We start from the raw sequence: 12,620 nt of genomic DNA on the forward strand, positions 1-12,620 counted from the left end.
TCGCTTATTTTTTACTGTTTACATGTATGTTTACGTACGTATGTCTCCTGTTCTTGTCTCTATTTTCAGCCACATTGGAGGCATGGTTGTTGACATGGCAGTATCAGTGGGTCTGCTGATTGGTTTGGCCCAGACTATTTTTTTAATTTCTCACCATTAGGCTACTGATATTAGTTTTGCATAGCAAGGCAGCTGTTAATTACTTTGATGTCTTGTTGGTTTCATACAGATGATTCTTAAGGTAAATATATCATGGGTGTAGTTTGAGTCGTGGAAAACAATTAAAGAATTTGTCACATTACTCTTCATTCACAAATGACAGCTCTGGCATCAGGTGTGACGTTGGGGTTTATTACATTCATAGAACAGTGATTACCTGTAATGTTACAATGTGGAGTGGTCACTAAAATAACATCAGTCAAAGCTTATTAAAAGGTCTGTCCACATCACAAAACACATGCTGAATAATTCACTCTCTTAGCCATAAGGGTAGCAGACACATACAATAAGTGCTCCTCCGTTTATAGCAACACAGAGCCACCTTGTGGTTAAATGAGGAAGTCCATACAGAGAGATGGGGGAGGCCATTGCGTAGACTGAGATTATATAGAGTTACATGGATAGTTTGACATTTGGAGGTGGGTATTAATAAAAGACACACGGGATGTAAACTAATGAACTAGAAGTGCACACTCGGAAAGATTTATCGGATTTATTCACCTGCATTTCCTTAAATTCGTAGCCTTCACGTTCTCCCTGACTTACCCCGTCTTAACGGGTGTTCATGAGTGACTGCAGCCAGTCGAGGTGGCGTGACACTTTCTGGAAGATGTAACCTCTGCTACAGTCAGACCCTTCTGGCTGACTCACCACCCCTGTGAGAAAGAAGACCCCCCGGTACAGGGTGAACAAGGGGCTGCCGGAGCTCATGCTGCAGTCGGCGTTGGTCCGGGCAGCGGTGCAACCCATCTTATTGGTTATCAGGTTGGGGTGAGTCTCCAGACACTGAGGCAGCTGGTTGTACGCCAGTTGGTTAAGGGTGAGCGGCCCGGTAAACGCAGTCGACGAGCCCGTGGGATCTTTCCATCCAGCGATCACGGCGGGGAACTCTCCCGCCGTCAAGATGCTCTCAGCAAAGTCTCTTTCTGGCAGACAGGCAGCGATCATGTCCCTCTGAAACGCGATGCGGTCGCGGAGCTCGACCATAGCCAGGTCATTTTCGGGACGACCCGCCACGTAACGCGGGTGGATGTGGACTATCCTCACTTGCTTTACCTGCTCTCCAGTTTCATAGGCGGTGCTGCGCTTGCCTGAGGAGGCACAGGTAAGAAGAGCAAGTCATTCAGGATGAAAGTGGTTATCAAGCTCATGCAACATGTATACATTAAAGAGCTGTAATCAATCAATCAATTTGTTTATTTCGGGCATGTCAATTTAAATCATCATCATCACACTTCATCTTAGTTCAAATAATACAATACACATGGCCGAAAGGGAAAGCGGGAGAAGCAAAAGCTTATCTAGTCCCGCCCCCATTACCCACAGAATAAAAATCTTTTCATAATCAGTAATAATTGGTCGATTTAGTGATCGATTGATTGATAGAAAATAAAAAAAATATTTTGACAATTCGATTATTAGTTTAGTAATTTTCTTCAGGAAAAATGCCAAACATTTGCAGCCACTCTGAATATGTTTAGAAATTGCAAGGGAAGTGTTTCTCAGGATTTTCTGATCTCTCGTAGAATAAAAATGAATAATTTGCTATAATAATAATAATAATGCTTATATTAATTTCTTTTTAGAGACTTTAATCCAAATGTGGCCAACATTCCTTACATCCTTGTTACTGACTGAACTCAATTATGAACTTCGAACCTAAAATACTAAATTCAAATGCATATTTGCATGGGACACATTGACTTCCATTCAGTTTAAAAACAGTTTTGGGTTTTTATTTCAAGTGATTTTATATGTTCTCAAAAGAGAAATTAACATGCATTGGAAAAATAATGAACTGTGTGAGCTACAATTCTGGACTCTGGTTAGCCATTTCCTGTTTTATTTTGAAATGACGTTGCTAATGTGTCGGTTGCTTTAACTTCCTGTGTTTCCATTTTTATTTCTAGCATGACTGTGCACAACCTCTCCTTTACCTTTGTCTGCTGATTTGATCCTGCACCTATACCTAACTGCACTCTAGCTGCTTTCCTTCCTTTATACAGTAGATGTAAAAATTCTCAAGTTACTTTTAATAAAGTAACTGGGTAACTTTATACTTTCCTCTAGTTGCACAGATGTGAGTGTGTGTGTGTGTGTTTTGTCGACTCACCGACAGCCACCTGGAAAGTGCTGTATTTGTTGGCGCACTGAGCTGAAGTCAACACCATGTTCTCCTTCAGAATGACTCCACTGCAGAAGCCTGGCGACTCTGAGCTCTTCAGGAGAGCCTGCAAATAAAAAAGAAGCAAGACCCTTCATTATGATGAACATGAAGAAAATGTTTGCTGTGTGAAAGACACATAAAGCAGTGCCTGTTAAAGGGATAGTATCATTTTTTAAAAGTGGGGTTGTATGATCTACAAATACCCCCTAAGTACTTTAATTGCAGTAGAAGACTCTCTGCACTCCTCCCGTTAGCAACGCCAGCCCATAATAGCCCTGCCCAGAGATTTACAACATACATTGTTGTGAATGGACCCAAAGAAACGGCCTATTTTCGTGGCCTAAAAGAGGTTTTACGTGAAAAAAAAAAACACAGTTCCATTGTTCGCTATAATATAATTTTTTCCAGCCCTTCAAAGTGCAGGAATTATTATTTGGACCTAACCAACTGCTGATCGGCGGGCGCTAACCCTGGGCGGAGGGATACGTGAGTTGGTTTGGTCCAAATAAAAACTGCGTTTTTCCTGCACTTTGAAGGGCTGGAAAAAATTATATTATAGTGAACAATGGAACTGTGTATTTTTTTTCACGTAAAACCTCTTTTAGGCCACGAAAATAGGCCGTTTCTTTGGGTCTGTTCACAACAATGTATGTTGTAAATCTCTGGGCAGGGCTATTATGGGCTGGCGTTGCTAACGGGAGGAGTGTAGAGAGTCTTCTACTGCAATTAAAGTACTTAGGGGCTATTTGTAGATCATACAACCCCACTTTAAAAAAAATGCTACTATCCCTTTAAGTGTCACTGTGTGTGTGTATGTGTGTGTGTGTGTGTGTGATCCTACCTGCCAGGGACACTCCGCAGAATTACAGGCAATTCCTTCAAAGTTGCTTTTGGCATTGTTGGTCTGTCTCGCATCCCACTGACTCAGACTGTTCACCTTACCACAGGGGTGTGTGACTGAGAGAACAATAGAAAATGGTTATGATTGCTTTTTTCTCTCATTGGTTTTGTTTCTCCCTTCCTTGACCCTGGAAACACACTAACCTGCAGGCTCACACGTATCCTTTTTCGTCGTGCTGAGCTTCCACCCGCGCGCGCAGGAACACTGGTAGGAAGTGTAGCCTGGCTTACAGAACTGGGAGCAGCCCTTGTCCTTTTCCAGGGTGCACAGCGTCTCATCTGCACCGTGGGAAACAAGAGAGGAGAGGGTTGCAGGCAGCGCTCGCACACCAGGTGAAAAGTAAACTAAAACACACACAACTCGCTGGCATCTCCTTCTTCTCACCGTTTTCGCAGTGGACCCCGGAGAAGCCCGACTTGCAGACGCAGTCGTAGCCTCCCACGCTGTCCGAACACATGGCTCCATTCTTGCAAGGCTTCTCTGCACACTGGTCTCCGTCTAAACACACACAAAGCAAGTCTGAGAAGATCTAATGCACCACTAATGACTGGAAAATCATTTTTTTACCACAGCACTTACCGATATAGACGGACCAGAAGATATCCTGTAAGAGAAAATACACAAGAGGAGCGCAGTTGAAGTCCAGTGCAGACACTATAGGCTGTAGACCAGTGGTTCCCAACCTGGGGGGCGGGACCCCCCAAGAGGGTCGCCAAAGATCCAGGGGGGGTCGCGAAGCCCTCTTGATTTTAAGGGGTTTAATAATTTTAATGTAATTAAAATGTTAAATAAATGAGTAGGCTAAGCATTTAATTCATATATGTGACTAAATCAACTAAATTCAAGGGCCACATTAAATATTTATTCGTGTATTTAAATAGATAAACAAATAAATTATAAGCCTATATCAATAGATGATTGAATATCAACAGTTTTAAAACATTAAATACGTAATATACAGCAGGGCAATATCAGTCACAATGAATTTGGAAAACAGCATGGAACAATGAGAAAAAACCTGTGTAAAATTACAACATATTCTTCAGAACTTGTACTTTTAAAAACACAATTATGTTTTTAAAAGTACAAGTTCTGAAGAAATATGTTGTAATCATACACAGGTTCTCCTGATTGTTTGTTCCATGCTGTTATTAAATTACTCAAATATAATAAAGTATTTCATGTAAAAGAAGTTATGATGTTCCTTATCTTGTTTTATTTTTCACCAAAGTTTTCAATGGTAAAAATATGGGTCCCTTAAGAAAAAGGTTGGGAACCTCTGCTGTAGACAACAGGCGAGGCAGGACTTCAAAGTGAAATGCGAGGGCTCACCGTGCGATACGAGTCCTGGAAGAACCTTCTGGCCTCCTCGTAGTTGCACACCTTCTCCATGCAAGCTTGCTCGAGGGTGGCGGCGCGGCTGCTGCCGTCAACGGCCCTCTTCTGGCGGTAGATCACCGAACTCGCCTGCTGCTTATCCAAAAACACTGGAGAGAGCCAGTTCATGTCTCAGCTGGTTCATACACAACAGACTAAACTACAGACACTGATGCAGAGTTCATCATTGGTGGTGCTGAAAATTTACAATATGCATATTTATAGCTGTTAATCAACTATTTAACTAATCTTTCAAGCAAATAATTAATAAAAAACCACATTGCTAAATGTGATTATCTGCTGCCTTTCTCCCTGTTTTAACATTGTAAAATCAATAAGTTAAAGCAGAAGTAAGCGATATTTTTGTGTTAATATAAGTCTTAAATAGTTCTATCTTCCGACAGCAATCACTTACATAGAGTGTTTGGACTGAAACACGGGTCTGTCAGTCACTCTGCTCTGCTCTGAGCCGAGGAGAAAACTTTTCTCGTATCCTACAAGTTTTATCCAATGAGGAGAGAGAACGGCATGAAGCGCTGTGTATGCAGCCAAGGGATGCGCCTGAATGTGGTGACGTAGGGACGAGGACTGTTATGGTGCATTCAAGGCAACTCGTAACTCGTGTATTTCCGACCTGTGAAGTCGTACCAGTTCGATCTGGTACGAGTTCACGGGTCAGAAGTTACGAGTGGCCGTTATAGTGACTTTCACAGGTAAAACAGGTCGGAAAAACACGAGTGGGTTGCCTGGAACGCTACAAAGTCGTAAGTCGTGACTTGAAGCTGTAATTTACGGCCTGCCTGGAACGCAGCATTAGCCAAAACGACCGGATCGCTTACTTCTGCTTTAAGGTTTTGGAGTGAAATTGTGACTGCCATTTCAGTATTTTGTGATGTTTTATATTCCAAAAAATAGATCAATTCTCAAAAAAATAACTAATAATGAAGAGAACAATTAGCTGCAGCCATATACTGATTAATCAATATAAAATACAGTGTTCATCATAGAGATATCAAACAAAATTTCATTCTGTATCTTGAGTGCCTTGAAATACAGGCAAAAAGTAAGTGCAACCAGTGAACACAACTAAATCATCTTGTTTGATTTTAAAGCTTCTGTTTGATCCATTCAATAGTTTCTTGTCTTGTGCAGAGGGGAAACTGACATGTCAAACCCTGCATGCTGCCATCTTGACCTCCTTAAATTCCTCCCTTCTTTTTCCTCTCTCTCTTTCTTTCTACATCTTTGTATTTTTTTTGGGGCTCTGCAGTCTCATCTAGCGTCCATGCCGGCCTCCTCACCTGTGTGGGGGGTCTGGATGGCGGCCACGGCCCCCGCTAGCAGACACAACAGAGCGGCGAATGTGTTGGAGGAGCCCATGGCGACACTGAACTGTGGCCCAGATCTGAGTCGAGCTGTTGGTGGAGCAGGGATGAGTCAGTGTGTAGCCTACTCCTAGAAAAAGACAAACAGATTTCAGAGGAAGAGATTGAGGAACAAACAAGTGTTATCTAGTTTCTTTTAATGTTGCAATACGACCACACATGACACCAGGGCCGGCCCTAGGATTTTGGTGGCCCCCTAAACAACAAGCAAACACCAAATCACTGGTTAAAACTGAATACAGACGTGTTTATGCCCTCTGAGGTTTGAGGCCATTTTCTCGATTTTTACATATTTTCTTAAATTGATCTTTTTAAGATACTTGCAGATGTAACAATACTCAAGTGTTTTATGTCTAAATATTAGAACCTCCGCTGTAAGTACACTGAGGCCAATTTGTCCTAGAACACTGTATAAAGAAATAATTTAGGCCAAATGCTGGAAATTTGAGGTCTGCTTTTTGAAAAATTTCAAATCCCTTGTGAAAACACACCTTCAGTCATGAGAATGAACTGTTTTTTGGTAATATATAAGTGTAGAAAACAAGTCTAAAATGAAATTTTGTAAGATTGCTTTCTGAGCACAAATGTTGTCATTCTGCCGTTCTATTTTCACCAAATGTCTTAAATGTGAGATAAAAGAAGCTGAATATTGACTTCACATTACATATAAAGCTCATAGCGTGCACGTGCAGACCTCAGGATGTTTAAATGACTTGATGAACCCCGGTACCTTTCTGATCATGTGGCCCCCCACCTAACGGCTGTGGCCCTAAACAACCGCATAGAGTGTTTATGCCAGGGGCCGGGCCTGCATGACACACAAATTAAGAAACTTGCTTTTACAAAGGATGATGTCTGATAGTCATTACAAAGAACTTGGTCTTCTATTGCACTTAATGTAGTATGACAATTATTCCCTTTTTGTTGGCAGGAACTGATGTATGTATGTTTATTATGCTGATTATTAGGGAGTTCCCAGTATTTAAAAATGTAACCAACCATTCTTCAACCTTTTACGATCACAGCTACTACCAGGTCAAAAACGCAGTTCATTAGACTTTGTAACCATAAAGTCAGAATGACTAAAAGAGATATTGACCCAAAGTACAGAGGCACAAACATGGGAGCTATTTGAGTTTTATCAAATGTTCCCTTTATTTGTGACAATAAAGGAAACATAGGACTCTATGGTAGGCTATAGTAACACCTTTTGTGTAGAAAACATTTTGGAGTCATTGTCAGAAACATGAACCAGATTTGCAGTTGTTTCCCTCATATGTAAATATACCCTCATACCTAAATATATCAAATAAGGAGATCAGAGCCTTCAGTGAGTAATTTGTTAATGTTGTGTGATGATTAAATCCAATACTACATACAAAAGCACACCTAAAGTAGTGCTAGTAGCTCATGTCTCAAAGGGTTTAACATCATCAAAATTAATGAGTTTCTATTCTGTTTCCTGTTCTGAATCAACTGGCTTTTCACGCTTATCAGTTATTGGTTGATAAATGGTGCTTGACAAAAGGTTGCCTGCTGCAATTATAAATAATGATCATACTGTAGGTTCTACAATAATCAAACCTGCAAAGTTCTGCAGCAGGATTTACAACAAGGTGGCAACTCAGAGGTGGCCGGTCTTACAACATTGGTTAATAACATACAGCCATCTCTTTATCAATTGTTCCCTTTTAAAATGAGTAATGTGTTATTATAGTGTAGGCCAGTGGTTCCCAACCTGGGGGGCGGGACCCCCCAAGGGGGTCGCCAAAGGTCCAGGGGGGGTCGCGAAGCCCTTTTGATTTTAAGGGGTTTAATAATTTTAATGTAATTAAAATGTTAAATAAATGAGTAGGCTAAGCATTTAATTCATATATGTGACAAAATCAACTAAATTCAAGGGCCACATTAAACATTTATTAGTGTATTTAAATATATAAACAAATAAATTATAGGCCTATATCAATAGATGATTGAATATCAACAGTTTTAAAACATTAAATACATAATATACAGCAGGGCAATATCAGTCACAACAAATACTACTGATAATAGTATTTTTGGTTATGCTAAGCTAGCAGCAAAAAAAAGAATAAAACTGCTGATCATCCTATAAAGTTATGCAGGGAATGTCATCATCTGTAGCGAGTACACTAAAAAACCCAATGAATGACATTTTGGGCTAACCAAAAATATATTGCTGAATCAATTTCTTGGCGTGGTATCAATTGACTGAACCTGTTAATCTATGTTGGAATGATCATTCTTTGGAAATTGTTGAAAGAACTAACATATTCAAATACAGTGAACACCCACAGTTAGCTGTTGGCTCAATTAAAAGACATAAATCCAGTCAAAGAGATGCTGGCTGTCATGTGACATTTCATACGAGTGACTCGTTCAATCAATGACAAATGATTCATTAAGTGAATGAAGTCAAAACTTGTCCACAAGGCCAGTGCAAATGTGCCATTCGAGGAGCAGCATCTTCAGAGACCAGACAAGGTGAGTTTATTCACATCAAGTTGCTAAATAATAAACTCTACTTTGTTGGTAGTTGTATCTTAACTCATCATGGTCGACGTGTTCCTAGCGAACAAGTTAAATAACCGTCTTAATATTTCTTTGGCTTTGATATTCTAGCTAGTTAGCTAACATTAGCTAGCTGACAGACTGACTAGCTAATGTCAATGTTGGCTGGAGGATACCGGCCATCAGCTAAACTAACGCTTAGTTTTAATATTTTTTCATGCGAGAAAGAAATCATTTAGAGTCCCAATCTGCGGACAGTTAATCCAAATGACGCCTGTTTGGAAATTTGCTCCCACGTTTTTGGAGAAGTGAAGCTCCACCTGGGGAGCAGCCACAGAGAGTAGAGGGTCGTCAAGGAGTCAGCAGCTGGTTAATTCATGATCTCATTGAATGGTTTGTTAAATGAAAAGTGAGGCTCCAGGTCAGAAGAGCAGCGCTGCCCCGGGGCTCTGGATGTACAGAAATCATCACATTCATATCAATAAATTCATGTTTCACAATTAGCCTAACTGATTGGTCTACATTAAATTTAATCTAATCAACATACAACAGAGGGAAATTCTTTGTGACGCGCTTGTGTTTTCACTGTTTTCGCCTGCTGTAACTTAAGCAATATTTTTTTTCATATGATATATGCAGGACCCACTGTGTATATTGTTTTATGATTTATTAATGTGAAACAATTTTAATGTTAGTAAATATTATCTCCCACGTGTGGCCTATCGGTGCAAGTAATAATGCAGTGTTGAACATTGTGTGATGCAATTTCCTAATTGTTCTTTCTATACAGTAGCCTACCATGCATCGAAGATCGGTTGCAATCCAAGGCCTGCAGTACTTTCTCAAAGAACCTACACTATCATGAAGACATGTCAGGTAAATCAACATTTCAGGCATCAGGGGGAAACACTTCTGCTATAAATATCTTGAAAGATTTTAACGAGTCTTGTATGTACTTTAATTTAGACAGCTGATGTGGAGACTGCAACTGACGGAGTTAAGGTCGACATCCTGGAGTTGGTGCCAGTTCCTGCAAAGTTGCACTATTTGCATTTTTAATAAAGTTGTGTTAAAAAAACATTGCTGCTTTCATTCTGTTGATTCAGTATGTCTAGTTTTACATCCAATTAAGAATTTTATGTTGATTGCTTTAATGAACAATTGTATAGAAACTAATTCCCTAGCTATTTTTCATTGGGATGTCCAATGAAGAATTTCTAATTGAAAGTATGATAAGATAATGGATAAACTTTAATTGAGTGAATTCTTTAATGGTTGGGATAATGGATAAACTTTAATTGAGTGAATTCTTCTGATGGTTGGGCAAGCAAACAAATCAAATTGAGCCAACCAAGATTTTTTAATTGAGAGAATTACTTAAACAGAGAAATTGAGTAAATTAACAATAGCTAGGGAATTAGTTACTGAAAGATTTTACATTGGAACAGCTCTTTTTTTTTTTTTACAGTGTATGAGCTGAGTGATTGAATTAATAAAAAATAGGCTACAAACACAAAAAAACAGCATGGAACAATGAGAAAAAATGTAAATGTGTAAAATTACAACATATTCTTCAGAACTTGTACTTTTAAAAACACAATTATGTTTTTAAAAGTACAAGTTCTGAAGAAATATGTTGGGAACCACTGGTGTAGCCTACTAGCCTATATTTCTATGGGATGATGCAGTGACCGACTTCATTGTGCATTATCATCGGTGACTGCGCAGTTTCCCTGCCCAATGCCCATCGTTGTATTTGCAGCATCACTGGGCCTCACAGTGTCTTTGATTGTAAACAGTGAACAACCAGGCCTCCTACTGTTGTCTGTTGTTGTCTTTGGGCTCTTACAGTCACTGAGTCCAATATTGTAGCAACAGCTGCAGCCTGACGCACAACACTGTGTTTGCACCAGGTTAAAGGGAAGCCTTATTTGCTCTCCTGTCTGTGAGGTTGTGCAGCCACAAATAGCATTAGCTCATGTTGTGTGTTACTGTTACACAACAAAGATAAGGATCAATCAACAGCCGTTAAACACGCTGCAGTTGTTGGACACGCGCGGTGCTCGGTGTCCACGAGCTGCTGCGATGTTATATTATATTATACCTGCACGAAAACACTGAAATGACAGCCTATAGTTATCAGCCCGAGACTGTGTCTGTACGGCTCACCTCAGCAGACCAAGATGCGCTGTGGTACAATACAACAATAACAATAACACAACAGTAATAATAATAACAACAACAGCAGCAGCAGCAGCAGTGATGTTTGGTACCCACCTCTCCGGACAGAACCACAGCACCGACACGCCTTGTTCCCTCGAAACACGTCCTGGACGGATCAGGCCTGTGGATGTGGATGGAAAGTAACGGGTAATGATCACATCACATCCAAGCCTCCTTCCTTCCTTCCCACTCCCTGTTCCCTGTTTACTGCTCGGAGTGGCTGCACGTACAAAAAGGAGCCACCAGGGAGCGCTACAACACCGAGGACGCTCACCGCGCAGTTCAGCGTGGTGGCCTGCAGGGCCACACCACTACAGTACATCCATGGGCCACACTCACATGGATCAACACAAACACTGTTACTAAGACGCTGTAAGAGGTCAGTTACACAGATATGTGATAAGAACCCCAGACGTGGGAAACTTTTGAAATACTAAAATAGAGAAACAAATATTTGAATATTTAGTGTGAATAAAATGGTACGGACAACAGAAAAAAAATAAAGGTAAAGTAAATCAAACATGAAATAAAGTGTAGGCTAACTTACTCCACCTCCAAGGCTATACTCTGACTTTTTTTTTGTTACGTCCATTTTCCTTATGATTGTTGTTGCTATATTATTTTCACTGTTTGTAGATGTATGTATGTATATAGCCTGTATGTATGTATGTATGTATGTATGTATGTATGTATGTATGTATGTATGTATGTATGTATGTATGTATGTATGTATGTGTATGTATGTATGTATGTATGTATGTATGTATGTATGTGTATGTATGTATGTATGCTATGTAGGCTATGTAGTATGATGGTTGATTGTTAATTTGATTAGCATTGTCTTTGTCTTAACATGTGTGCTCTAATAAAAAAGTAAAAAAAAGAAATGTATCATATATTTTATTGTTACTTAATTGACTCTAAAACTGCTAAAGGAATCCATTGATAAATCTTGGGGGTCAGCAGATGGTTAAACTGACAGGAAAGATGGGGAAAATATTTGTCATAGAAAATATTTTCCTGAAGGACACATTCACCTTTCAGGGATGTTTGAATTACAATCTTTCTAGTATTAGTGGGAAACTATCTTGTTCATCTCCCCTTTTTACAGTGGCCTTTTTTTTTTCTTCTAAGGAGACGTCACTGTTATTCTCCCCAACTGTGTGAGGGGAATCAGGGACTCCTCTGATTTGCACACAAACAAATTGGGACGCTATCCGCTGTAATCAATAAGAGAAGCCTAACTGCAAACAAAAACATGTCAGTCTAGACAACAGCAAACAGCCAATGTCCAAATTGGGGCTCTACATAAATCGGCTAGAGCAGACAAGTCAAAATCAAAGTGGACAGGAGGATTAGATGGAAAGTGTTGAGAGACTGGGAGCGGAGATGCTGTGAAGTCTTTGGCAAAGTGCAGAATGAGTAAGAGTCAAAACAAACAAAGGTTGTTGCATATTTTAATTCAAAATGTGGATTCTTTAAGTTTATTCTTGGTAGAAACAACAGACACACATACACACACAGTGATGAGTGCTGCTGAAACCAGGCCATCAAGGCCATGCTTTCCAAATCCAAAGTCGCTCCTCAGTGGCCTTATTTCAATGGGATTGTTTGTGAGAGCAATGTAATTTGCAGACAGGGCCGTGGGGCTTTAGTCTCAGCTGCAGTCGTGTTAACTGTCTCCATTTCCCAAGTCTAATAACGGAGGGTTTTTTTTTTTATAAGAGCTTGCTCAGACCAGCTGGTCCCTGGTGCTGGACAAGGGCAGGAACTGGTCTGCCCAGTCCGAGGAGACTTACCCCGGGGTGGAGGAAAG

At 40.2% G+C, this 12,620-nt stretch overlaps 1 protein-coding gene across 1 annotated transcript; it reads right to left on the bottom strand.

The window, feature by feature from the left end:
- Positions 1–330: 330 nt before the first annotated feature.
- proza (protein Z, vitamin K-dependent plasma glycoprotein a) lies at positions 331–10,960 on the bottom strand. Its single transcript, XM_085784274.1, has 9 exons — positions 10,859–10,960; positions 5,966–6,119; positions 4,620–4,774; positions 3,867–3,891; positions 3,672–3,785; positions 3,431–3,565; positions 3,228–3,343; positions 2,333–2,450; positions 331–1,310 (listed from the first exon to the last, which is right to left on the bottom strand). Exons 2-9 carry the CDS (start codon positions 6,042–6,044, stop codon positions 772–774), a joined length of 1,281 nt encoding a protein of 426 aa, XP_085640400.1. The 5' UTR covers positions 6,045–6,119; positions 10,859–10,960; the 3' UTR covers positions 331–771.
- Positions 10,961–12,620: the final 1,660 nt, after the last annotated feature.

The sequence above is a fragment of the Trachurus japonicus genome, chromosome 8 (assembly GCF_045865225.1).
Source record: "Trachurus japonicus isolate A0001 chromosome 8, Traja_1.0".
NCBI lineage: Eukaryota > Metazoa > Chordata > Actinopteri > Carangiformes > Carangidae > Trachurus > Trachurus japonicus.